Consider the following 27,880-nt stretch of genomic DNA (forward strand, 5'->3'; position numbering starts at 1 on the left):
GATATAGTATTAGGTTTAGGACCACCAGCATCAGAGGAGCCTTGTCGAGGCCTGGTGGCTTTGCCATATTTCTGCAGATATATGTAACGAAGACCTCTGGATTTCTATTATATGTAGGTTTTCAAGTCATGTTACCCATATAGTTTGGTGTGCTGGGGGACACCAGGGGTTAATCCCCATCCTGTTTCTTGCTTAGAATTACCTCTCCCTTTCAAGCACCTGAAGCATATTGTCAAATTGATATGAGCAACTTGCATTCTGTTTTGCTAGAAGCAGGACAACCAATTTTCTTGGGATCATAGAGGACAAACAGAGAGTCACTATTCCTATGACGAGCTATCATCTTCACATAAATCTGCAAGGTCCTCACCACATCCAAGGCCTTTGAAGTAATTGAGGAGTCAGTAGCCACTGGCACCACAATAGGTTGGTTGATATGGAAAGCCGACACAACCTTAGGCAGGAACTGTGGACGAGTCCTAAGTTCCGCCCTGTCGTCATGGAAAATCAGATAGTGCAGTGGTTCCCAAACTGTGTGCCGTGGCACCCTGGGGTGCCTCGGGACACTTGGAGGGGTGCCTTGGGTTGGTGGTCCAGAACCAATTCAAATTCTGCATGGTCAATGTAAAAAGCAAAACCAGTGTTAATGGCTGCCAATCATAAAATATATTGACAATCAGAAGCAAATCTTGTCCCTCACCACATAAGGTACCCTAAGGATGACATATAAAGACAATTTACTTAATTTAATATTTATTTCTAAATTTTTCAATAAGAAACTATTGGCTTAGGGGTGCCGTGAAAAAAATTCTGATACTCTAGGGTGCCGTGATTCAAAAAAGTTTGGGAACCACTGAGATAGGGGCTTTTACAAGATAAAGCCCCCAATTCCGACACGTGTCGTGCAGAAGCCAAGGCCAAACAAAGTGACCGCCTTCCACGTAAGAAACTTGAGATTGGCTTCCTGTAGAGGCTCAAACCAAGCAGATTGCAGGAACTGCAACACCACATCAAGATCCCAGGGTGCCGTTGGTGCCACAAAGGGAGGCTGGATGTGCAGAACCCCTTTCAAAAAGGTCTGAACCTCAGAGAGGACAGCCAATTGTTTTTGGAAGAAGATGGACAAAGCAGAGATCTGGACGTTGATGGAGCCCAATCTCAGTCCCATATCCACCCCTGCTTGCAGGAAAAGGAGAAAACGTCCAAGTTGAAACTTCACCACCGGAAACTTCTTGGCTTCACACCAAGAAACATATTTCTTCCAAATGCGATGGTAATGTTTAGACGTTACCCCCTTCCTGGCCTGTATCAGGGAATGACCTCACTCAGGATACCTTTCCGAGCTAAGATCTGGCGTTCAACCACCATGCCGTCAAACGTAGCCGCGGTAAGTCTTGATAAGCGAATGAAGATTGCCAACATCGCCACCGTGTGCCTTTCTGCCCAGAGGAGGATTTTTGACACCTCTGACATGGCAGCCCTGCTCTTCGTTCCGCCTTATCGGTTTATGTAGGCCACTGTGGTCACATTGTCAGACTGCACCTGAACAGCCCGATCCTGTAGGTGTGCTGCTTGCAGAAGGGCGTTGTACACGGCCCCGAGTTCCAGGATGCTTATTGGGAGAAGGGATTCTTGATCCGACCATCTTCCCTGAAAGGTTTCCCCCAGAGCGACTGCACCCCAACCTCTTAGACTTGCATCTGTGGTTAAAAGGATCCAGTCTTGAATTCCAAACCTTCGGCCTTCCAGAAGGTGCGGAAGTTGTAGCCACCAGAGGAGTGAAATCCTGGCTTTCGGAGACAGGCGTATCCTCTTGTGCATGTGAAGGTGAGAGCCCGACCACTGGTCCAAGAGGTCCAGCTGAAAAGGTCGAGCATGAAACCTGCCGTACTGCAGAGCCTCGTAGGCGGCAACCATCTTCCCCAGAAGGCGTATGCATTGATGAACCAATATCCGGGTAGGCTAAGACATCCCGGACCATTGTTTGAACCACCGGGAGAAATACCCACTGCACTTCCGTGTCGAGGATCATTCCCAGGAAAGACAGCCTCCTTGTCGGCTCTAGATGAGACTTCGGAAGGTTCAGGATCCAGCCGTGCTTCCTGAGCAGCTGTGTCGTGAGCGCGATGGATCGCAACAACCTCTCCCTGGACGACGCCTTGATCAGGAGATCGTCCAGATATGTCTGCGTAGGAGAACCATCATCTCCGCCATCACCTTGGTGAAGATCCTTGGTGCTGTGGAGAGGCCAAACGGCAGCACCTGGAACTGATAGTGATCGTCCAACAGTGCAAACCTGAGATATCCCTGATGCGGCGACCAAATGGGAATGTGGAGGTAAGCATCCTTGATGTCTAGAGACACCAGGAACTCCCCCTCCGTCAGTCCTGAGATGACAGCTCTCAGAGATTCCATCTTGAATTTGAACTCCCTGAGATAAGGGTTCAAAGACTTTAAGTTTCGAATAGGCCGTACCGAACCATCTGGTTTTGGTACCACAAAAAGGTTCGAGTAATAACCCTTGTTCCACTGCTGAGTGGAACTGGAACAATGACCTCTGACACCACCAGTTTTCTGATGGCCTCCAGAAGAACTGTTCTGTCTGCCAGCAGAGCTGGCAAGCCTGACTTGAATAAACGGTGAGGTGAAGGATTTTGAAACTCCAGTCTGTACCCCCTGCACACTATATCCAGTACCCAGGGGTCCAGGCCAGATGACACCCAGACGTGGCTGAACTGCCGGAGTCTTGCCTCCACCTGACCCTCCTCCAGGCATAGCTGTCCACCGTCATGCGGAGGATTTAGGGGTATCAAAAGCGGGCTTCTGGGTTTGGGACCCTTCGGGAGCAGGTTTATTTCCTTTGGAACGACCACCTCTGAAGAAGGTGTTCGAAGGCTTGTTCTTTCTAGGTCTCGCGGGCCGAAAGGACTGATGTGGCTGGTGTAAAAGGCTTCTTCGTAGCCGGTGCAGCTGAGGGGAGAAAAGGAGACTTACCCGTGGTAGCCGTGGCAATCCACGCATCCAGAGCCTCCCCAAAGAGAGCCTGATCAGTATAGGGTAGGCCCTCCACGCTCTTCCTGGATTCCGCATCCGCAGACCACTGGCGCAGCCAGAGACCCCTGCGAGCCGAGACGGACATGGAGTAGATCCCCACATCCATGGAACTCGGGTCCTTCATGGAATCCTGAATATGGCGTAAAAATACATCAACGTCACCTTTATCCAGAGAAGTCGACTCCTCCTGCAGAGCGATCGACCACCTGGCAATAGCTTTTGCAATCCAAGCACAGACTATAGTAGTCCCGGAAGCCGTGTAAATGGATTTTAGCGTAGCATCCACCTTGCGGAGACTCCCACTTCTTTCTATCTTCCTCTGGGAAGGGAAAAGCAACCAAGACCCTCTTAGGGATCTGAAAATTCTTTTCCGGAGTTTCCCAGGCTTTTTCAAAGATAGCGTTTAATTTTTTGGATGCCGGGAAGGTGAGGGGGGACTTTTTATTATCTGTAAAAAAGGCCTCCTCCACCTGTTCAGGAGCTGTGTCAGAATTATGTAAAATATCCCTCACAGCTTCAATCATCAACTGCACCCCCCTAGCAAGTGATGCTGTCCCCCTCGACACATCCCTGTCACTGTCTGCAGTGTCAGAGTCTGCGTCCGTGTCATCCTGCGTAAGCATTGCAAGTGCACGTTTTTGAGAACGTACTGCAGGGGACCCAGAGGAAGCAGTATCAGACCATACAACCATAGAAGACTGTAGGATCTGAGTAGCATGCTCAGTCCTAGCAACCCTGTCAGAAATCTGAGAAATAGTCCCCCTCAGAGAGACTAACCATTCTGGCTCTCTAGCTGGGATCTGCGTTAAAACAGTGCAATCCTGATTACATGGTATGGAGTCTTCCTGGAAAGACAAATCCTCTGCAGCATATGAAACAGTGTCCCTAGACATGTTGTCACACACACCAAACACCCCACAAACACACAGGGTATTCACTAGCCAGAGTTTCCCCCCAAGAATGGCAGAGACACAACAGATTTGAGCCAATCCACATATAGCGCTATCACAGGTATAGGGAGACCCCAACCTGCGCTGACTGTGTACCTTAATAGGTGACACAGCCTCTAATACAGCCTCTACCCCCTTCTACAACCCCCTGGTACCGTACAGATAGCTGGAGTTCACTGGGGGGACCTGGACATCCACTAGTAGTGATTGCAGGCAGGAAAAATTGCACTGAACACTGCTGGGTCCGCTCTGAGGAGAAGCTCTGCCCCTTCAATGGCGCTGTCTTCCCGCTCTTGAAGATTATACTGACCTGAGGAAATTTGTGCTGGCTGAGATCCGCAGACCCCAACAGGCAGGAAATGGTCAGTGTAGGGTACCTTGCTGGCTCAGGGCGCCCCTCACAACGCCACACCATAGTACCGCTGAGCCGTCCGGGAGCGTGGTTAATACCGCGCTCCCACCCTTAAGCCACCCTCTTCACACTGACCCCACGCTTGTAAGGGGGGACAGTGACTAACTCGCCACACTTCAGCTCTGTGAGGGGCTGGCGGCCGGGGTGAGCATTCCCCTGTGGCGGGGCGCGATCTGTCCCCTCTGGAGCTCAACATCCAGTCAGCGGAGGCAGTGGCTCAAGACCCCGCAGGGCGGACACTGCTCGGGGGGAGTTTAGAGTTTGTTTTTTTACAGGGAGGCTGCTGGCAAAAGCCTCCCTTCATCGAGGGACTGAGGGGGGCTCAGTCCCTCGATGTAGGGAGGCTTTTGCCAGCAGCCTCCCTGTAAAAAAACAAACTCTAAAATAAACTTTTCTAAAGAAGCTCTGTAGAGCTCCCCTAGCTGTGACCGGCTCCTCCGGGCACATTTTCTAAACTGAGTCTGGTAGGAGGGGCATAGAGGGAGGAGCCAGCGCACACTATTAAACTCTTAAAGTGCCAATGGCTCCTGGTGGGCCCGTCTATACCCCATGGTATTAATATGGAGAGGATGCTGGGGTCCACATTAGTACCATGGGGTATAGATGGGTCCACCGGGAGCCATTGGCACTTTAAGAGTTTAGTAGTGTGCGCTGGCTCCTCCCTCTATGCCCATCCTACCAGACTCAGTCTAGAAACTGTGCCCGAGGAGACGGACAACTTCGAGAGAAGGATTTAACACAGATAGTAGCGAGATTCATACCAGCTCACACACATAAGGCAAAACAAGCTAACAAGCTCGGAAACTCAGCAACCGCTGAAACAGTACTTACCAAGTAACAATGCAGTACTTAACTAAAAACAAATTTGTACTGAACCAGAAAACCACTGCAGGAAACGAAGCGCTGGGCACTCGCCCAGCATCCTCTACGGACTATGAGCAAAGGATTTACCGGTAGGAAATTTAAATCCTATTTTCTCTTACATCCTAGAGGATGCTGGGGTCCACATTAGTATCATGGGGATGTACCAAAGCTCCCAGAACGGGAGGGAGAGCGCGGAGGCTCCTGCAGAACTGATTGACCAAACATAAAGTCCTCAGAGGCCAAAGTATTGAACGAGTAGCCGCTCGGCAGAGTTGTAAAGCCAAGACACCCCGGGTAGCCGCCCAGGAAGAATCCACCTTACGAGTAGAGTGGGCCTTAACAGACAAAGGACACGGCAAGCCTGCCGTAGAATACGCATGCTGTGTAGTGAACCTGATCCAGCGAGAGATCGTCTGCTTAGAAGCAGGACAGACAATTTTCTTGGGATCATACAACACAAACAGAGAGTCCGATTTTCTGTGACGAGCAGTCCTCCTCACGTAGCTTTTTAGAGCCCTTACAACATCTAAGGACTTTGATGAAATTGAGGAGTCAGTCGCAACTGGCACCACAACAGATTGGTTGATATGAAATGACGACACAACCTTCGGAAGAAACTGCTCACGTGTCCGAAGCTCAGCTCTATCTTCATGGAAGATCAAGTATGGGCTTTTACATGACAAAGCCCCCAACTCCGGCACACGTCTAGTAGAAGCCAAGGCCAACAAAGTGACAGCCTTCCACGTGAGAAGCATGACCTCAACCTCCTGCAGAGGCTCAAACCAGTCCGACTGGAGGAACTGCAACACCACGTTAAGATCCCAGGGTGCCGTAGGTGGTACAAAGGGAGGTTGGATGTGCAGAACTCCCTTCAAAAAAAAAAGTCTGAACCTCAGGTAGGGCAGCCAACTGTTTCTGGTAGAAAATGGATAAGACCGAAATCTTGACCGTTACAGATCCTAACCTCCGGCCCATATCCACACCTGATTGCAGGAAGAGTAGAAAACATCCCAGTTGAAACTCCACCGTAGGAAACTTCTTAGACTCACACCAAGATACATATTATTTCCAAATACGATGGTAATGTTTAGACGTTACGCCTTTCCTAGCCTGGATCAGGGTAGGAATAATCTTGTTCAGAATGCCCTTACGAGCTAGTATCTGGTGTTCAACCTCCATGTCGTCAAATGTAGCCGTGGTAAGTCTTGATAGGCGAACGGCCCCTGCTAGGTCCTCACGAAGAGGAAGAGGCCTGGGCTCTTCTAGCAGTAGATCCGCGTACCAAGACCTTCTTGGCCAGTCTGGAGCAATGAGGTTCACTTGAACCCTTGTTCTCCTTATGAGCTTTAGTACTCTTGGAAAGACTGGGAGTGGTGGAAACACGTACAGCGACTGGAATACCCACGGAGTCACTAGGGCATCCACCGCCACTGCTTGCGGGTCCCTCGACCTGGAACAATATCGCCGAAGCTTCTTGTTGAGATGGGAGGCCATCATGTCTATTTGGGGTACACCCCAAAGTTCTGTTACCTCCTTGAACATCTCCAGATTGAGACCCCACTCCCCTGGATGGAGATCGTGTCTGCTGAGGAAGTCCGCTTCCCAGTTGTCTACTCCCGGAATGAAGATTGCTGACAGCGCCAACGCGTGTTTTTCTGCCCAGAGGATGATTCTTGTTACCTGACATTGCAGCTCTGCGCTTCGTTCCGCCCTGTCGGTTTATGTAAGCCACTGTCGTTACATTGTCCGACTGCACTTGAAAGGCACAATTTCTCAGAAGATGGGCCGCTTGGAGAAGACCGTTGTAGACGACTCTTAGTTCCAGAATGTTTATCGGTAGGCCGGCTTCCAGACTTGACCACCTTTCTTGGAAAGTTTCCCCTTGAGTGACTGCGCCCCAGCCCCGGAGACTTGCATCCGTGGTTAGAAGGATCCAGTCCTGAATCCCGAACCTGCGGCCCTCCAGAAGGTGAGGTAATTGTAGACACTTAAGGAGTGAAATCCTGGCCTTTGGCGACAGACATATTCTCTGGTGCATATATAGATGAGATCCTGACTACTTGTCCAGGAGATCCAGTTGGAAGGATGGAGCTTGAAACCTCCCGTACTGAAGAGCCTTGTAAGAGGCCACTATCTTCCTCAGAAGGCGAATGCACTGATGAACAGATACATGGGCTGGCTTCAGGACATCCCGGACCATTGTTTGCATCACCAACGCTTTTTCCTGTGGAAGAAACACCCTCTACACTTCCGTGTCGAGGATCATTCCCAGAAAGGACAATCTCCTGGTTGGTTCCAAATGTGATTTTGGAAGATTCAGGATCCAACCTTGTTCCCCGAGTGGATGGGTCGTGAGAACAATGGACTGTAACAGCTTCTCCTCGGACAATGCTTTTAATAGCAGATCGTCCAGACATGGAATTATGTTCACCCCCTGTCTGCTGCGGAGAACCAGAAATTTCCGCCATCACCTTGGTGAATACCCTTGGTGCTGTGGAGAGGCCGAAAAGGCAGAGCCTGGAATTGAAAATGACAGTCCAACTGTGCGAATCAAGCTTGATGCAGCGGCCAAATCGGAATGTGGAGGTACGCATCCTTGATTCCAAGGAATACCAGGAATTCCCCCTCCTCCAGACCTGATATCATCGCCCTTAGAGACTCCATTTTGAACTTGAACTCCCTCAGGAAGGGGTTTAGCGATTTTAAGTTCAGAATAGTACTGACCGAACTATTCGGTTTCGGTACCACAAAAGGGTTCGAATAGTAACCTTTGTTTTGCATAAGGGGTGGAACTGGTACAATAACTTGTGCCTCCACCAACTTCTGGATGGCTTCCTGTGGGATAGCCTTGTCTGCTAGCAAAGCTGGCAAGCCTGATTTGAAGAACCGTTGAGGAGGGAGATCTTGAAATTCCAGCCTATACCCCTGGGACACAATATCTTGCACCCAGGGATCCAGGCCGGACAACATCCAGACATGACTGAAATGCCCGAGTCTCGCCCCCACCAGCCCCACCTCCAGGCCGCACGGTCCACCATCATGCTGAGGACTTTGGCGTACCTGAAGTAGGTTTCTGTTCCTGGGAACCCGCCGCAGCAGGTCTCTTGGATTTAGGCCGACCTCCTCTAAAGAAGGTGTTGGACGGCTTGGCCTTTCTTGCTTTGGCAGTCCGAAAGGACTGAGATGCAGCTGAAGAAAAGGGTTTCGTCGTAGCAGGTGCAGCTGAGGGAAGAAAACGACACTTACCCGCTGTAACCGTGGAAATCCACATATCCAACGCTTCCTCAATGAGAGCCTGACCTGTGTAGGGTAGGGTCTCCACACCTCTCCTGGATTCCGCGTCGGCAGACCACTGGCGCAGCCAAAGTCCCCTACGAGCTGAGACAGACATGAAAGATATCCCTGCAGCCATGGAACCCGATACAGCCAGACAGACTACAATACCTGCGAATAAATCCCCTAGTACGTGACAGCGTACCCAGTACACAAGGCCAGCGAATAAATCCGGTATGAAGTGACCGAGTACACAGTAGAATACACTTAACGGTAAATACTGTGCAGCACTACATATGAGACCCTGACACACCTAGTCCTAGGGTACAGATTACAGTGATAGATATAGCTGGGATAGACTGAAAGTGAAATCCATACAGTAGATACATGCACAGAGTTACAATGCAGATAATTATCTTAGTAAGACAATAAAACTGCACTGGACTAGTGTGTGTGTGTGTGTGTGTGTGTGTGTGTGTGTGTGTGTGTGTGTGTGTGTGTGTGTGTGTGTGTGTGTGTGTATATATATATATATATAAATAAAACAAACAATGCGCAGTCCGAGACCGGATGTATATATCAGAATACTCGTACAATATATTCTGGCACAGGTACACTTGTTCTTAACGAACGCTGTCTTATTAGTGACATGTAGAATACTTAAGTGTCTGTAAAATCATGGCGCTGATGTACAGGTGAATTTACAGAGGAGACCTTGCCCTGCTGTCCCGGAGACCAGTAGCAGCTAATCATACAGCGTCTCAGTCAGGGAGTAAGGGAGAGAGTGTGAGCCAGCTCCAGGGCGGGAACACCAGCAGCAGATGGCACCCGGAGCTGGGGGAAGGGATACAGGTCAAGCGCCTTCTCCCCTATGCTGGTCCTTACCACCTGGTACTATGGAGTCTTAATAAAGTGGATATTTATATATCCGACCTATACTTCTATGCCCTAGTGGATATAATGGGGTACCTGCTCTGTTACAGTGTCCACGCCAGCGTCGCAGTCCGTCTCCTTAGACTACGACTGGAACGCGATTTAATGGCGGGTCCCGACTGGGGGACCCTCTTACCCCCTCTCTTTAGTAGTAGCCACACAAACCAGGAGAGCATCTGCGACCGTGTGCCTAGAGCCGGAGCATCTCTGCCGCAAGTACCTGGGAAGAGAGCCAGCAGGAGTATGCAACGCCGCTGGGGAGGCGACGGAGCCGCAGCACAGAAAGTCACCCTGACGTAAGTGCTGCGGCCCTTGAAGTCTTCTAAAAAGCTTTTTTCAAGGCTGCCTAGTGCAACCCCCTGTTAAATGACCTGCTTCTGCAGGCACCAACTTGAAACTGAGCTCACAGTGCCTGGAGGCGAGGTTATAGAGGAGGCCCCACAATGCATCATGGGACAGTCTAAAGCTTTAGCCTGTTGGTGCCTGGATCAAGATCCATCTCTACACCCCGATGTTTCCCTGTGGAAACCAATGTACCCCGCTGCAGAAATTGGATTTTATTACCTACCGGTAAATCCTTTTCTCAGTCCATAAGGGATATTGGGGGAAACTAGTACGATGGGGTATAGATGGGGTCCAAAGGAGCCAGTGCACTTTAAATTTTCTTCACTGGGTGTGCTGGCTCCTCCCATCTATGCCCCCTCCCACAGGCAGTCTAGTGTGTCGAGGATGCAGTCAACCTGGGCCTGCACTACATTTCTACAGCACCTAGACATTCCCGGTAGCTACGCGAGGGTCCTGTTTGTCGATTTCAGCTCGGCCTTCAATACAATCGTCCCCAGCATCCTCCACCCCAAATTACTCGCCTAGGGGTCCCAGAAGCTACCTGTTCCTGGATAACAGACTTCCTGACAGATAGGACACAGGTGGTGAAAGCGGGGAAATTCACCTCTCAAGCGCGGTTCATTAGTACAGGGGCCCCTCAGGGCTGTGTCCTCTCACCCCTGCTCTTCTCCCTGTACAAAAATGACTGTACCTCAGAGGCGCAATCAGTAAGGATCATCAAATTCGCCGATGACACCACCGTCATCAGCCTCATCAAGGATGGGGACGAATCGGCCTATAGACGGGAAGTAGACCGGCTGGCCCAGTGGTGCATCCACAACAACCTTGAGCTCAATCCCCTCAAAACTGTCGAGATGATAGTGGACTTCAGGAAGAAGTCATCTAGTGCACCTCCGCTAACGATTGCTGACAGTGTATCGCTAGTGGACTCCTTCAAGTTTCTAAGGACCACAATCTCCCGGGACCTTAAATGGGGGTCCAGCGCTGACGCCACTGTTGGGAAAGCGCAGCAGAGGTTGTTCTTCCTCAGGCAACTAAGGAAGTTCAACATCCCATAGAAGCTTCTGCTCCTCTTCTACTCCGCGATTGTGGAGTCGGTACTGTGCTCCTCGATACTCGTATGGTACAGCTCCGCCAGCGCGAGGGACAGATGCAAGCTCCAAAAGGTGGTCAGAACCGCAGAGAAGATCATCGGGGCCGACCTTCCCTCAGTCCAGGACCTGTACTTGTCCAGAGCTAAAAAGCGGGCAATGAAGATGGTAAAAGACCAGCTACACCCCGGCCACAGCATGTTTAACTTGCTTCCTTCAGGCAGGCGTTACAGGGCTGTCCCCGCCAGATCAACCAGAAGCCTCAAAAGTTTCTTTCCCCAAGCGGTGCGCCTGCTGAACTCCTGAACATTGCCTGACTAGACGTACATATAACTCACTTGTGTCCCTACGGTATACCTATCTGTGTAACTTTACTTGCCCCCCCCCCCCCCCACACACACACACACACACACACCTGCTTACCTGTTACCTACTTGGCTGTTGTATAGCAAACCGAAGACAAATTCCTAGTATACGCAAGTATACCTGGCCAATAAAGCCGATTCTGATTCTAAAATAACATGCCCGAAGGAGAACGGACATATATGAGAGAAGGAACATGATAACAGAAAGGGTGGTGAGATTTATACACCAGCACATGACTAACATACAACAACCAGCAATGGCTGGTAACAACAACAACAACAGCAACAGCTGAACAGGTAACTATAGAACAAGAACCTGCAGAAAAGTCCACGCACTGAGGTGGGCGCCCAATATCCCTTACGGACTTCGAGAAAAGGATTTACCAGTAGGTATTACAATCCTATTTTCTCTAGCATCCATAAGGGATATTGGGGAAAACTAGTACGACGGGAACGTCCCAAAGCTTCCAGAACGGGCAAGAACATGCAGAGACTGCTGTAGTACCGCCTGCCCAAACTGGGTATCCTCTTTGGCCAGGGTATCAAACTTGTAGAACTTCACAAAAGTGTTCTTCCCCAAGTAGGTAGCAGCTCGGCCTAGTTGCAAGGCCGAGACTCCACAGGCAGCCGCCCAGGAAGAGCACACTGATCAAGTAGAGTGGGCCTTTAGACTCTTAGGAACAGGTAATGGGATAAGAAAAAGAGAGTGGCTGCGCAATGTGTAAGAGCATATATATGCTAATTAGGAGCTGACATGTAAGAATGTAGAAATGTTTTATTATATGGATAGCATTGATTAAGCACGTAAAAAATAAGATTTTACTCACCGGTAAATCTATTTCTCGTAGTCCGTAGTGGATGCTGGGAACTCCGTAAGGACCATGGGGAATAGCGGGCTCCGAAGGAGGCTAGGCACTCTAGAAAGATTTATGACTACCTGGTGTGCACTGGCTCCTCCCACTATGACCCTCCTCCAAGCCTCAGTTAGGACACTGTGCCCGGACGAGCTGACATAATAAGGAAGGATTTTGAATCCTGGGTAAGACTCATACCAGCCACACCAATCACACCGTATAACTCGTGATACTATACCCAGTTAACAGTATGAAATATAACTGAGCCTCTCAACAGATGGCTCAACAATAACCCTTTAGTTAGGCAATAACTATATACAAGTATTGCAGACAATCCGCACTTGGGATGGGCACCCAGCATCCACTACGGACTACGAGAAATAGATTTACCGGTGAGTAAAATCTTATTTTCTCTGACGTCCTAGTGGATGCTGGGAACTCCGTAAGGACCATGGGGATTATACCAAAGCTCCCAAACGGGCGGGAGAGTGCGGGTGACTCTGCAGCACCGAATGAGAGAACTCCAGGTCCTCCTCAGCCAGGGTATGAATTTTGTAGAATTTTGCAAACGTGTTTGCCCCTGACCAAGTAACAGCTCGGCAAAGTTGTAAAGCCGAGACCCCTCGGGCAGCCGCCCAAGATGAGCCCACCTTCCCTGTGGAATGGGCTTTCACTGATTTAAGATGCGGCAGTCCAGCCGCAGAATGCGCCTGCTGAATCGTGTCACAGATCCAGCGAGCGATAGTCTGCTTAGAAGCAGGAGCACCCAGCCTGTTGGGTGCATACAGGATAAATAGCGAGTCAATTTTTCTGACTCTAGCCGTCCTGGAAACATAATTTTTCAAGGCCCTGACTACGTCCAGTAACTTGGAATCCTCCAAGTCCCTAGTAGCCGCAGGCACCACAATAGGTTGGTTCAAGTGAAAAGCTGATACCACCTTAGGGAGAAACTGGGGACGAGTCCTCAATTCTGCCCTATCCAAATGGAAAATCAGATAAGGACTTTTATATGACAAAGCCGCCAATTCTGATACACGCCTGGCCGAAACCAAGGCCAATCACATGACCACTTTCAACGTGAGATATTTTAGATCCACGGTTTTTAGTGGTTCAAACCAATGTGATTTTAAGAAACTCAACACCACGTTGAGATCCCAAGGTGCCACTGGAGGCACAACCGGGGGCTGAATATGCAGCACTCCTTTTACAATGTCTGAACTTCAGGTACTGAAGCTAATGCTTTCTGGAAGAAAATCGACAGAGCCGAGATCTGTATCTTAATGGAGCCTAATTTTAGGCCCATAGACACTCCTGCTTGTAGGAAATGCAGAAATCGACCTAGTTGAAATTCCTCTGTTGGGGCCTTTTTTGGCCTCACACCAAGCAACATATTTCCGCCATATGCGGTGATAATGTTTTGCAGTTACATCTTTCCTGGCTTGAATCAGCGTAGGAATGACTTCCTCCGGAATGCCCTTTTCCTTTAGGATCCGGCGTTCAACCGCCATGCCATCAAAACGTAGCCGCGGTAAGTCTTGGAACAGACAGGGCCCCTGCTGCAGCAGGTCCTGTCTGAGCGGCAGAGGCCATGGGTCCTCTGATACATTTTCTTGAAGTTCTGGGTACCAGGCTCTTCTTGGCCAATCCGGAACCACGAGTATCGTTCTTACTCCTCGCCTTCTTATTATTCTCAGTACCTTTGGTATGAGAGGCAGAAAGGGGGAACACATAAAACGACTGGTACACCCACGGTGTTACCAGAGCGTCCACAGCTATCGCCTGAAGGTCCCTTGACCTGGCGCAATATCTTTTATAGCTTTTTGTTGAGGCGGGACGCCTTCATGTCCACCTGTGGCCTTTCCCAATGGTGTACAATTCTTTGGAAGACTTCTGGATGAAGTCCCCACACTCTCGGGTGGAAGTCGTGTCTGCTGAGAAGATCCGCTTCCCAGTTGTCCACTCCGGGAATGAACACTGCTGACAGTGCCAACACATGATTTTCCGCCCATCGGAGAATCCTTGTGGCTTCTGCCATCGCCATCCTGCTTCCTGTGCCGCCCTGTTGGTTTACATGGGCGATTGCCGTGATGTTGCCTGATTGGATCAGGACCGGCTGGTTTTGAAGCAGAGGCCTTGCCTGACTCAGGGCATTGTAAATGGCCCTCTGTTCCAGAATATTTATGTAGGGAAGTCACCTGACTTGACCAAAGTCCCTGGAAGTTTCTTCCCTGTGTGACTGCCCCCCAGCCTCAAAGGCTGGCATCCATGGTCACTAGGACCTAGTCCTGTATGTCGAACCTGCGGCCCTCTTGAAGATGGGCACTCTGCAGCCACTACAGTAGAGATACCCTGGTCCTTGGAGACAGGGTTATCAGCCTAATGCATCTGAAGATGCGACCCGGACCACTTGTCCAACAGGTCCCCCTGAAAAGTTCTTGCATGGAACCTGCCGAATGGGATTGCTTCGTTGGAAGCTAACATTTTTCCCAGGACTCGCGTGCAATGATGCACCGATAACTGTTTTGGCTTCAGGAGGTCTCTGACTAGAGATGACAGCTCCTTGGCTTTCTCCACCGGGAGAAACACTTATTTCTGGTCTGTGTCCAGAACCATCCCCAGGAACAGTAGATGTGTCGTAGGAACCAGCTGTGACTCTGGACTGTTTAGAATCCAACCGTGCTGTTGTAGCACTTTCCAAAATAGTGCTACCCCGACTAGCAACTGCTCCTTGGACCTCGCCCTTATAAGGAGATTGTCCAAGTACGGGATAATTAAAACTCCCCTTTTTCGAAGGAGTATCATCATTCCGGCCATTACCTTGGTAACACCCTCGGTGCCATGTACAGTCCAAACGGCAGAGTCTGGACTTGGTAATGGTAATCCTGTACCACAAATCTGAGGTACTCCTGACGAGGATAGCAAATAGGGACATGCAGGTAAGCATCCTTGATGTCCCGGGATACCATGTAATCCCCCTCGTCCAGGCTTGCAATAACCGCCCTGAGCGATTCCATCTTGAACTTGAATTTTTTATGCATGTGTTCAAGGATTTTAAATATAAAGAAGGGTCACACCGAACCATGCGGTTTCGGTACCCCAACCGTGTGGAATAGTAACCCCGTCCTTGTTGAAGTAGGGGCACCTTAAGTATTACCTGCTGGGAATACAGCTTATTAATTGCCTCTAGCACAGCCTCCCTGCCTGAGGGAGTTGTCGGCAAGGCATATTTGAGGAAACGGCGGGGGGAAGACATCTCGAATTCCAGCTTGTACCCCTGAAATACTACTTGAATGAAACAGGGATCCACCTGTGAGCGAGCCCACTGATCGCTGAAACTTTTGAGACGGCCCCCCACCGTACCTGGCTACACCTGTGGAGCCCCCGCGTCATGCTGTGGACTCAGAGGAAGCGAGAGAAGAATTATGATTCTGGGAACAGGCTGACTGGTGCAGCTTTTTCCCTCTTCCCTTGTCTTTGTACAGAAAGGAAGCGCCTTTGACCCGCTTGCTTTTCTGAAGCCGAAAGGACTGTACCTGATAATACAGTGCTTTCTTAGTCTGTGAGGAAAACTGAGGTAAAAATATTTCTTCCCAGCTGTTGCTGCGGATACGAGGTCCCAGAGACCATCCCCAAATAATTCCTCACCCTTATAAGGCAGAATCTCTATGCGCCTTTTAAGGTCAGCATCACCTGTCCAGTGACAGGTCTCTAATACCCTCCTGACAGAATGGACATTACATTCATTTTGGATGCCAGCCGGCAAAATATCCCTCTGTGCATCCCTCATATATAAGACGACGTCTTTAATATGTTCTCATGTTAGCAAACTAGTATGTTTGACAGGGTCACCGACCACGCTGCAGCAGCACGCTCTGCAGGTTTCAGTCTAGTACCTGAGTGTGTAAATACAGACTTCAGGATAGCCTCCTGCTTTTTATCAACAGGTACCTTCAAAGTGGCCGTTCCTAAAACGGCAGTGCCACCTATTTTGACAACCGTGTGAGCGCCTTATCCACCCTAGGGGATATCTCCCAGCGTAACTTATCCTCTGGCGGGAAAAGGTACGCCATCAGTAACTTTTTAGAAATTACCAGTTTCTTATCAGGGGGAACCCACGCTTTTCACACACTTCATTCATTCATTCATTCATCTGATGGGGGAACAAAACACTGCCTGCTTTTTCTCCCCAAACATAAAAACCCCCATTTTTAGAGGTTAATGTCAGAAATGTGTAACACATTCTTTTTATTGCGGGATCAAGTCACGGATGTTCCTAGTGGATTGTGTATATGTCTCAACCTTGTCGACACTGGAGTCAGACTCCGTGTCGACATCTGTGTCTGCCATCTGAATGAGCGAGCGTTTTTGAGCCCCTGATGGCCTTTGAGATGCCTGGGCAGGCACGGGCTGAGAAGCCGGCTGTCCCACAGCTGTTACGTCATCCACCCTTTTATGTAAGGAGTTGACACTGTCGGTTAATACCTTTTACCTAACCATCCACTCTGGTGTCGGCCCCACAGGGGGCGACATCACATTTATCGGCATCTGCTCCGTCACTATATAAGCCTCCTCCTCAAACATGTCGACACAGCTGTACCGACACACCGCACACACACAGGGAATGCTCTGACTGAGGACAGGACCCACAAAGCCCTTTGGGGAGACAGAGAGAGAGTATGCCAGCACACACCAGAGCGCTATATAATGAGGGGATTAACACTATAACTGAGTGAATTTTCCCCCATAGCTGCTTGTATATACAATATTGCGCCTAAATTTAGTGCCCCCCCTCTCTTTTTTACCCTTTGAGCCTGAAAACTACAGGGGAGAGCCTGGGGAGCTTTCTTCCAGTTGCACTGTGAAGAGAAAATGGCGCCAGTGTGTCTGAGGGAGATAGCTCCGCCCCTTTTCCGCGGCCTATTCTCCCGCTTTTTTCTGGATTCTGGCAGGGGTATTTACCACATATATAGCCTCTGGGGCTATATATTGTGGTATTTTTGCCAGCCAAGGTGTTTTTATTGCTGCTCAGGGCGCCCCCCCCAAGCGCCCTGCACCCTCAGTGACCGGAGTGTGAAGTGTGTATGAGGAGCAATGGCGCACAGCTGCAGTGCTGTGCGCTACCTTGGTGAAGACTGATGTCTTCTGCCGCCGTTTATCCGGACCTCTTCTTGCTTCTGGCTCTGTAAGGGGGACGGCGGCGCGGCTCCGGGACCGAACACCAAGGACTGGGCCTGCGGTCGATCCCTCTGGAGCTAATGGTGTCCAGTAGCCTAAGAAGCCCAATCCGGCTGCAAGCAGGCGAGTTCGCTTCTTCTCCCCTTAGTCCCTCGCTGCAGTGAGCCTGTTGCCAGCAGGTCTCACTGAAAATAAAAAACCTAAATCTATACTTTCTTTCTAAGGGCTCAGCAGAGCCCCTAGTGTGCATCCAACCTCGGCCGGGCACAAGATCTAACTGAGGCTTGGAGGAGGGTCATAGTGGGAGGAGCCAGTGCACACCAGGTAGTCATACATCTTTCTAGAGTGCCCAGCCTCCTTCGGAGCCCGCTATTCCCCATGGTCCTTACGGAGTTCCCAGCATCCACTAGGACGTCAGAGAAACAATACAGGTTGAGTATCCCATATCCAAATATTCCAAAATACGGAATATTCGGAAATACGGACTTTTTTTGCGTGAGAGTGAGATAGTGAAACCTTTGTTTTTTGATGGCTCAATGTACACAAACTTTGTTTATTACACACAGTTATTAAAAATATTGTATTAAATGACCTTCAGGCTATGTGTATAAGGTGTATATGAAACATAAATGAATTGTGACTATAGATACACTTTGTTCAATGCACAAAGTTACAAAAAATATTGGCTAAAATGACCTTTAGGCTGTGTGTATAAGGTGTATATGTAACATAAATGCATTCTGTGCTTGGACTTAGGTCCCATCACCATGATATCTCATTATGGTATGCAATTATTCCAAAATACGGAAAAATCTGATATCCAAAATACCTCTGGTCCCAAGCATTTTGGATAAGGGATACTCAACCTGTATTATAGTGCAATATAGTAAAATATAAAACAGAAACACCTTGAACTTAAAATTGTATAATGTCCTCCGGTTTTAATAAAGAAGCAGATCAAATTGAAGGTCCATATGCGGATCCACAATCTGGTAAGCAGCTGAACAACAGATGTTAATAAACGGAGGCCGTAATAGGAAGTCTGAGTGTGGCAACAAACAAAACTGCTGTATGAATAAATACCTCTCCGTGGGCTAGTCCCGACCGAGCGTCCTCGGTCGTATGTTCCTGCAGTGCCCAACGCTGAATAATGCAGCAGAAGGAGAGAGTGTGTTTATCCCTGAATGGATGGAAGCAGTTGATCAGCAGCGTGCTGAAGGAGGTCACCGGGACGGGACGGCTTATCCACCTGCTGCCGGTGATTTCCATCTTCTGGGTGAATTACAGAGAGACCTCGGCTCCGGTCACGGCTTTGCTAACTGCCGCCTGTGACCTCCGGCGGTAGTTTTGTTTGTTGCCACACTCAGACTTCCTATTACGGCCTCCGTTTATTAACATCTGTTGTTCAGCTGCTTACCCGATTGTGGATCCGCATATGGACATTCAATTTGGTCAGCTTCCTCATTAAAACCGGAGGACATTATACAATTTTAAGTTCAAGGTGTTTCTGTTTTATATTTTACTATATTGCACTATAATATTGTTTTTACGTGCTTAATCAATGCTATCCATATAATAAAACATTTCTACATTCTTACATGTCAGCTCCTAATGAGCATATATATGCTCTTACACATTGCGCAGCCACTCTCTTTTTCTTATCCCATTTCTCGTCCTTGAACACACACACAGTGTTCTGTGGCAGCGCATGTGGCAGAGCAACTATTAAATTATACAACCATTGGGTACTGTTTTCCTAGGCGTCTTTGTGGCAACATTTTGTTTGTGTTTCTTGTTTAGGAACAGGTAAGGCTGCCGACACATAGGCCTGTTGGATAGTAATCCTAATCCAATGAGCAATTGACTGCTTTGAAGCAGGGCAACCCTTCTTCTGCACATTATAGAGCACGAACAAAGAATCGTCTTTCTGACCAGAGCTGTACGTTTGACATATCTTCAAGGCCCGCATAGCATCCAATGCCTCCGGAGGAGCAGAAGCGTCAGAACTGGATGGAACCTCAATAGGTTGATTCAGATGAAACGCGGAGACAACCTTCGGCAGGAACTGCTGTCTAGTCCGGAGTTCCGCTCTGTCCTCTTAAAAGACCAAGTAGGGACTTTTACACGATAAAGCCTCCAATTCTGAAACACGTTGAGCAGAAGCCAGGGCCAGAAACATCACGGTCTTCCACATAAGGTACTTGTCTTCTACCATCATCAGAAGTTCAAACCAGGAGGACTGTAGATGTTCAAACACTACATTCAAATCCCAGGGTGCGTAGGCGGCACAAAAGAAGGTTGTATGTGGAGTGGGTTTGTGGTTCGTTTTATCGACAGTATCTAGGTCGACAATGTTTAGGTCGACCACTATAGGTCGACAGTCACTAGGTCGACATGGAAGGTCGACAGGGTTTCTAGGTCGACATGTGCTAGGTCGACAGGTCTAAAGGTCGACATGAGGATTTTTTTTTTGTGTGTGTCGTTTTCATCGTAAAGTGACCGGGATCCCAAATTAGTGCACCGCGTCCCCTCGCATGGCTCGCCATGCTTCGGGCATGGTGCCTTCGCTCGGCACACTTTACCGTTCCAATCGTAGTCCACGTGGATCGTTAAGTATGAAAAAAAAAAAATGTGAAAAACTCATGTCAACCTTTAGACCTGTCGACCTAGCACATGTCGACCTAGAAACCCTGTCGACCTTCCATCCATGTCGACCTAGTGACTGTCGACCTATAGTGGTCGACCTAAACATTGTCGACCTAGACACTGTCGATCTTCAGACCGGATCCCTGTGGAGTGCCCCTTGCAAGAAGGTCTGAACTTCTGACAACACTGCCGATTTCTTCTCGAAGAAAATGGAAAGAGCTGAATTCTGGACCTTAATGGAACCCAGACGTAAGCCCTTATCCACACCAGCCTGCAGGAAATGTAAGAAATGTTACAAGTGGAACTCCGCAGGTAGATACGTGTGTTCCTTGCATGAAGAGACATATCTTCTCCAGATATGATGATAGTGTTTTGACGTCACAGGTTTCCTGGCCTGAACCATGGTAGCAATAACCTTTTTGGAATGGCGCTTTTGAGCTAGGATGCTCCGCTCAACCTCCATGCCGTCAAATGAAATTGCTGTAAGTCCGGGTAGATGGTCCTTGTGAAGAAGATCTCTTCTGAGAGGTAGAGGCCAAGGGTCTTCGACGGACATGTCCAGAAGATCCGCGTACTACACCCTCCGAGGCCAATCCGGGGCAATCGGAACTGCCTGGACTTTTCCAACAAACTTATGCAAAGATGGATGGACACTCGAGTAGGTCGGAGCACCATGCGGACCATCTCCGGAAGTGTTCTCACCTTGTCCTCTGGTAGGAACACCTTCTGGGCCACAGTATCCAGCAACATCCCCAGGAACAGGAGCCGCTGAGTCGGCTCCCGGTGGGACTTCTGTAAGTTGAGGATCCACCCATGGTGTCACAGAAGCATCATCAGAGGTTCAAACCGTAGGCGGTACAAAAGGAGGTTGGATGAGGAGTACCCCTTGCAAGAAGGTCTGAACTTCTGGCAACACAGCCAATTTCTTCTGAAAGAAAATCGAGAGAGATGAAATCTGGACCTTAATGGAACCCAGACGTAAGCCCTTATCCACACCTGCCTGCAGAAAACGTCCCAAGTGAAACTCAGCAGGCGGAAACGTGCGTTCCTCGCACCAAGAGACATATCTCCTCCAGATATGATAGTGTTCGGACGTCACAGGTTTCCTGGCCTGGACCATGGTTGCAAAAAGCTTATACCAAAAAGAATATATACAGAAAAAGGTAAAGACTCCAAAACCTTTTTAGATTCTGAATCGGCTTTCCATGTACGTAGCCAAACTGCTCTGCAAGCGGCTACTGTTGAAGCTGAGGCCTGGAGGCAATTGTACACATATCCAAAGCCACTTCTTCCAAGAGCATCGCAGCCTGTTTTATATGTGACATATGGGATTTTTGCTCATTAGATGCCATTGAAAGATCTACTTCCAATGCATCAGCTCAGGCAGCCACTGCTTTTGCCATCCAAGCTGAAGCCATGGCTGGTCTTATGACTGCCCCAGACAAGGAAAAATGTTTTTTAAAAAACCATCCACTCTCCTATCCGTGACATCATTTAATGACGTTGAAGGCAGAGGTAATGTAGATTTTCACGCTAATCGAATAACAAGCATATCTACTTTGGGGGCCACTTCCCTCTTTAAACAATCCCCAGCTCGTAAAGGATAATTGGAATTCCATTTCCTAGGAATTCTAACCTTCTTACTGGGCGTAGCCCAAGCCTCTTCCATGATTTCCATCAGCTGATCTGACCCAGGAAACTCAGTCTTAACTATTTTGGGATGTTTAAACACAGGTGCCTTGCATTTTTAACACCGGCTTTGCTGATTCTTCTAAGGATAGAATGGCTTTCATTGCCTTAATTAACTCAGCTACGTCCACTGAGTTAATTAAGTCCTACCTCCTCCTCTTTGTATGCAGAACCAGAGCTTAATGAGCCATCATCCTACGATGAATCCTCATCTGAAACATGTGTAGACTGTGAAGATGCAGATTTACTTACCACTAGCTTTTCAGTCTGTTTCTTTTGAGAGGCTGCTGCTGGAAGTGATAAACCGCAGGTGGGAAGCTGCATGTAAGGGTTAATCGTGTAAACTATTCCTGGTACAGAAGTTGGAATTTTCCACTCAGTTATACTGGATAATGTTTGTGCAAACATAGCCCAAGGGGGATCAACTTGCACCTGTATCTGCCTTGTACTATTCAAGAGACCTTGGTGAAAGCTAAAACAATTTGCACCCAAACCATCCTGAAACAGATCCAGAGAGTTTAACCCAGCTTTGCAAGACAAACATGAGTGTATCTTCCTCACCTTTGCCGCTCTTAGACATGATAAATAATCAACACTTACACAGTGTACTACACAATTTCTGACTGTAATCACATTAAGACTCGTTAAAGTGACATACAATCCGACCCTACCCAGCTATACACCAGCATTGAGGATCAGAAGATAGAAAACAACTGACAGAATTATAGTTAAGTCAGCAATCACACTAGCAGTCAGTCACATGTTATACATAAGTATAATAAGCAATATGAGCACATAATCAACTACAGATGCATTTCAAGTATGAAGGAGAAACATATTACTGCATTCATTTATAAAAGTTTTAACCGTATTCAGACGCATAGCGAAAGAAACCACAGTAATATTATCAGACTCATATGCATTATGCACTTCAACTATTCATACTCAAAAGGCAGATAGAGACTAAGGGGTCTATTTACTAAGCCTTGGATAGAGATAAAGTTGCTGGAGATAAAGGTGGTCATTCAGAGTTGTTCGCTCGTTGCAGATTTTCGCTATGCTGCGATTTGTTGCTAAATGCGCATGCGCATGGTACGCAGCGCGCATGCGCTTAGTTATTTAAGTAAAAACTTAGCAGTTTTGCTGTTGTTCGAGCGGCGCTTTTCAGTCGCACTGCTGATCGGTGAGTGATTGACAGGAAAGGGGCGTTTCTGGTTTCTGGGTGGTAACTGAGCGTTTTCCGGGAGTGTGCTAAAAAACGCAGGCATGCCAGGGAAAAATGCAGGAGTGTCTGGAGAAATGGGGGAGTGGCTGGCCAAACGCAGGGCGTGTTTGTGACATCAAACCAGGAACTAAACTGACTGAGGTGATCGCAATCTAGGAGTAGGTCTGGAGCTACACAGAAACTGCAGGGAATTGTTTAGTAGCAATTCTGCTAACCATTCGTTCGCTATTCTGCTATGCTAAAATACACTCCCAGAGGGCAGCGGCCTAGTGTTTGCAATGCTGCTAAAAGCAGCTAGCGAGCGAGCAACTCGGAATGACCACCAAAGTACCAGCCAATCAGTGTCTAACTGTTATGCCACAGGCTGTGTTTGAAAAATGACATTTAGGAGCAGATTGGCTGGTACTTTATCTCCATTCAAGGCTTAGTAAATAGACCCCTTAGTGCTGTATAACCCATACTCAGTAGAGTGGGATACAAGGAGACCTACCCCGCTTCCAGAATCGATCAATACGTCTGCGAACGCTGAGTGGATCCAGACGTATTAGTGTACACCGCCGCTCCGTTAACCTATATGTAACACTGACGCACCAGTCACCTATGCTGCGACTGGGTCCCTTAGTACACAGCATCTCAGACGGAAGCGGGAAAACAGTTCATGGCGGGAGACTCGGAGGAAACTGGCCATGAACCGGGGGAGGGGCAACCGGGAGAGCGTCTGACACCCCACTGCTGACATCAACCCTAGGGATCATGGCCTCATACTGTTCCTGGAGCCTTTGATCCCTAAGAACTAGCGCTGGTGCACCCGAGGTGGCAGACGCGTCAGCGACTGTTTAGTAGTGTCTTCCCAAAGCAGTGCAGCTGTGTCCGTATTCCCCCTCTTAGCGGAACCGATGCCTTACCTTCTCCCCGTGGTCCGGCCACAGCCTGGTAACATCTGCTGGACCTGCTAGTATATCCGACACAGACGCCCACCGAAACAGCACTGTATTCGTGGGTAAGCATTGTCGCGGCCAGGCACAGAGTTATTGGAGTGACTCTTTCTAAGGTTCGTATAAGACGCTTTTTAGAAAGATCACTCAAAAAAATATTAAGACTATAAAAATAAAATAAGAAAGCTTATGGCTGCTAAAACCCAGCAGCCCATTGACCATGGTCCGTCTCCTGCTGCACCATACAAAAAACTTGTCTGAGCCAGGAGGCGGGGATATATGGACGGCCCGTTGCATGCTGGGAGGCCAAAAAGCTTTGACAGATTGGTGCAAACCCGCTGTCTCTTCATAATATCCCAATGTTAACCTGTGGATAACCTGTGGACCCTGCCGGAGAAATGGCGACTTCCCGTCTCTGGGAAGCCCCGCCCCTGTAATGGTGCACGGTCTCACTAATGCTTATACTGGCTGATTTAGCATATACAGTACACACAAAGCCTAATGACCGTAAGCACTGTGGAGCATAAGCCCACTGAGCCAGTGTAGTCCATGGCAGGCACCGCAGCTTGAGGCCCGTAACATGCCGCCAAACCGCACCGGGGACCCAATAACCGGGACCCCGGATCTAACACTCACCGAACCTGATGATCTTCGACATCTGTTAGAGGGTGGCGGCTAGCTGCAGGCATGGGCACACACAGTATGGTGTGTGAAACAGAACCTCAGGAGCTCAGTGTCCTGTCAGCTGGGATTACGAACCATTAACCCTCAGGAGGTTGGTTCGGTCCCCCCTCTAAGCCCCACGAAGCAGCTAGACTGGTTGCCAACCAGTACTACCTGAAAACTAACTCGCCACACTTCAGCTCTGTGAGGGGGTGGCGGCTGGCTGCCGGGGTGAGCATTCCCCTGTGGCGGGGCGCGATCTGTCCTCTCTGGAGCTCAACATCCAGTCAGCGGAGGCAGTGGCTCAAGACCCCGCAGGGCGGACACTGCTCCCCCCCTCAGTCCCTTGATGTAGGGAGGCTGTTGCCAGCAGCCTCCCTGTAAAAAAACAAACTCTAAAATAAACTTTTCTAAAGAAGCTCTGTAGAGCTCACCTAGCTGTGACCGGCTCCTCCGGGCACATTTTCTAAACTGAGTCTGGTAGGAGGGGCATAGAGGGGAGGAGCCAGCACACACATACACACACTAAAAGGTTTTTAAAGTGCCAGGCTTCAGTGGACCCGATCTATACGCCATGGTACTAAAGTATCCACTAGGACGTAAGAGAAAACTTAATTTGGAGCCCAACAGTATATTTTAGACTGCATTAGGAAAATGTTGCACCCAAAAGAAAACTACACGGACATACAAACTCCACACTGTTAGCAACCTTGTTGTATATCAACCCAAGGCTCTAGTACTAAGCAGCAGTACTGCAAGCACCATGCTAACTATTAATGACCACAATATATATTAAGATATGTAACCAAACAGCATATAACCATGCTTAACATGAAACCAAACAAACATTTAAAAACTCACCAGCTCCACTTCTAAAGCTCTAATCTTATCTTCATAGGCAGACCTCTGGGAGGTGAGCTCGTGTTGTGCCATCTCCTTTGCAATTTGGATTTCTTGCATCAATTCCTCCTTTGCTCTTAAACGCGCTTCTTCAATCTCTTCTTCCAACCTATTGCACAAAGAAGGCTGTTCAGGGCTTGGATGTGTAAAGTCAACACAACTAAACAGCAAGTCATTGGCAGCGTTTTGGCCAGTATGACCCCATGCCTTGCCAAAATGGACAAGGTTTACTTACTGTGACCTCTGGGCTTTGAGAAGTTCATTCTTTGCAAAGTCAAAATCCTTGGGCCCTTCTGCAGATAGCTTGGAAACTGTAGCTGGTGCCTTTAATCGTCGCACCTCTACAGGGTGATTAAACCTGAAGTAATGATCTCCTCCCAGAATCACACGATCACCCTATATATTGCAGCAATAACTCACATTAGTAGCTATACACACTATGTTATGGTATAAATGCTAATAGATGTATCTAACTAAACATTAAAAGACAGGCGGGAAAAGAAAAGCATGTTAATACTGCAATATTAAGATCTAATGAGAACCTACATGATGCAGTACAGTTGAAGATGAAATCTGGTTTCCATTAACGTATGTCCTAGCATCTCCAGAAGGACTTATACATACTGTGTTGTCAATGTTTGTGATGATACTGCCAAGTAGGGAGAGATTAAGATTAGTTAACATAACAACCTACAAGTGCCCATCTGATTTGTTTTAAATATGCTCTTGATTTGTCATGGTTATGAAAGCCGGTATTCAATTAGCCCCAATCATTTTTCTCTCCCCCCCAGAAAAAAAATAAATTGGCTAATAGCGCTATTTTTGCATGTCTTTTTCTGGAGAAAAATGTCCCGTTTTCCTGCGATAACACATGGGATCCGGACTTACGTGTGATCGCCTGCTCTGAGGGCTGTTTATCGGGGATTATGCTTCGAGTGCTAATTGTATAGCCCCCAGAGAATCATTTAGCTGTAGTAAATTACCACAGCTAATTGTATATCCCACAAAGACATTCACATTGAGTTTACAATCTCCAACTTATTTACCAGTGATCTTCGGCTATAAGAGCTCCAGACAGCTGGATGTCATGGGATGAGCCAGCTCGATATTTTCCGACAGTTGTCTTCCCTTCCTTTATCATATACAGTAACATCTCAGAGAGCTGGGGATCTTCATTGAGGTTTACCAGATTAGGCAAACGATTGTCCATCTTGAATGTGATCCCGGCTTTCTGAGTAGAAGAAAACCATAATAGACAGAGCTAAGTCACAGTGATAGTGATGATGATTATTATTATTATCATCCTTTGTTTATATGGCGCCACAAGGGTTCCGCAGCGCCTAATGACAGAGTACATATGCACATAATCAAAACAGGAAAACAGTGACTAACCGTTGAAAACAATATAGGACAAGTACAGGGTAACTAAGCATAACTACACCAGTAAACGACATAGAGATAAGTTCCAAGGTGGCCAAAAAACTGCAGGAATTGGGCAGTTGAGGATTATTAAAAGTAAGAAAAAGATAAGCACATGAGGGAAGAGGGCCCTACTCGTGAGAGCATATATTCTAAAGGGGAGGGGCAGACAGACAGGGGTGACACAGATGGGGTCTGTGAAACTTACACGTGCAAACAGAAACTGCATGAATGAAATAAATATTGTTTATATATATATATATATATATATACACACACACACACATACATACACACACACACACACACACACACACACACATTATATATATATATATATATATATATATATATATATACATACATACACATATATACAGGTTGAGTATCCCTTATCCAAAATGCTTGGGACCAGAAGTATTTTGGATATGGGATTTTTTCGTATTTTGGAATAAATTGCATACCATAATGAGATATCATGGCGATGGGACCTAAGTCTAAGCACAAAATGTATTTATGTTTTATATACACCTTATACAAACAGCCTGAAGGTCTTATAATACAAGATTTGTAATAACTTTGTGTATTAAACAAAGTTTGTGTACACTGAGCCATCAGAAAACAAAGGTTTCACTATCTCACTCAAAAAATTCCGTATTTCGGAATATTTGGATATGGGATACTCAACCTGTATATTGAATTTTAAGGTTGAGCGCTTTTTTCATTATTTTGCACGTACATTTCTCAAAAAAACTGCCATGTACAGACACAAATAAATTATATAATTATATATATATATATATAAATAAAAGAATCGCACGGTCCGGCACTCCCATATGCTGAACAATAGACTCCGGTGCACCCTGACTAAAATAAATACCACAAGAACTGAAAAACTCGGATATTTCCACTAACAAAATCAGTGTATTAAAAATCACACCATATTATTCCAACGTTTCGGGGGTAGTGTGCCACTTTGTCAAGGTGAGTTACAATAGCCCCAAAACGTTGGAATAGTATGGTGTGATTTTTAATACACGGATTTTGTTAGTGGAAATCTCCAAGCGCTGCTGCATTTTTGCAGTAC

At 47.8% G+C, this 27,880-nt stretch overlaps 1 protein-coding gene across 1 annotated transcript in view; it reads right to left on the minus strand.

Annotated features, from left to right (window-relative positions):
- Positions 1-27,880, minus strand: part of KIF14 (kinesin family member 14) — a 292,379-nt gene that overhangs the window by 103,073 nt on the left and 161,426 nt on the right. The window contains exons 14-17 of the mRNA XM_063940137.1: positions 26,421-26,605; positions 25,921-26,023; positions 25,610-25,770; positions 25,336-25,483 (exon numbers count right to left, since the gene is read on the minus strand). Of these exons, the coding sequence (XP_063796207.1) occupies positions 25,336-25,483; positions 25,610-25,770; positions 25,921-26,023; positions 26,421-26,605 (597 nt within the window). The remainder of the gene's footprint in view (positions 1-25,335; positions 25,484-25,609; positions 25,771-25,920; positions 26,024-26,420; positions 26,606-27,880) is intronic.

Source organism: Pseudophryne corroboree, chromosome 9, assembly GCF_028390025.1.
Source record: "Pseudophryne corroboree isolate aPseCor3 chromosome 9, aPseCor3.hap2, whole genome shotgun sequence".
Classification (NCBI taxonomy): Eukaryota; Metazoa; Chordata; class Amphibia; order Anura; family Myobatrachidae; genus Pseudophryne; species Pseudophryne corroboree.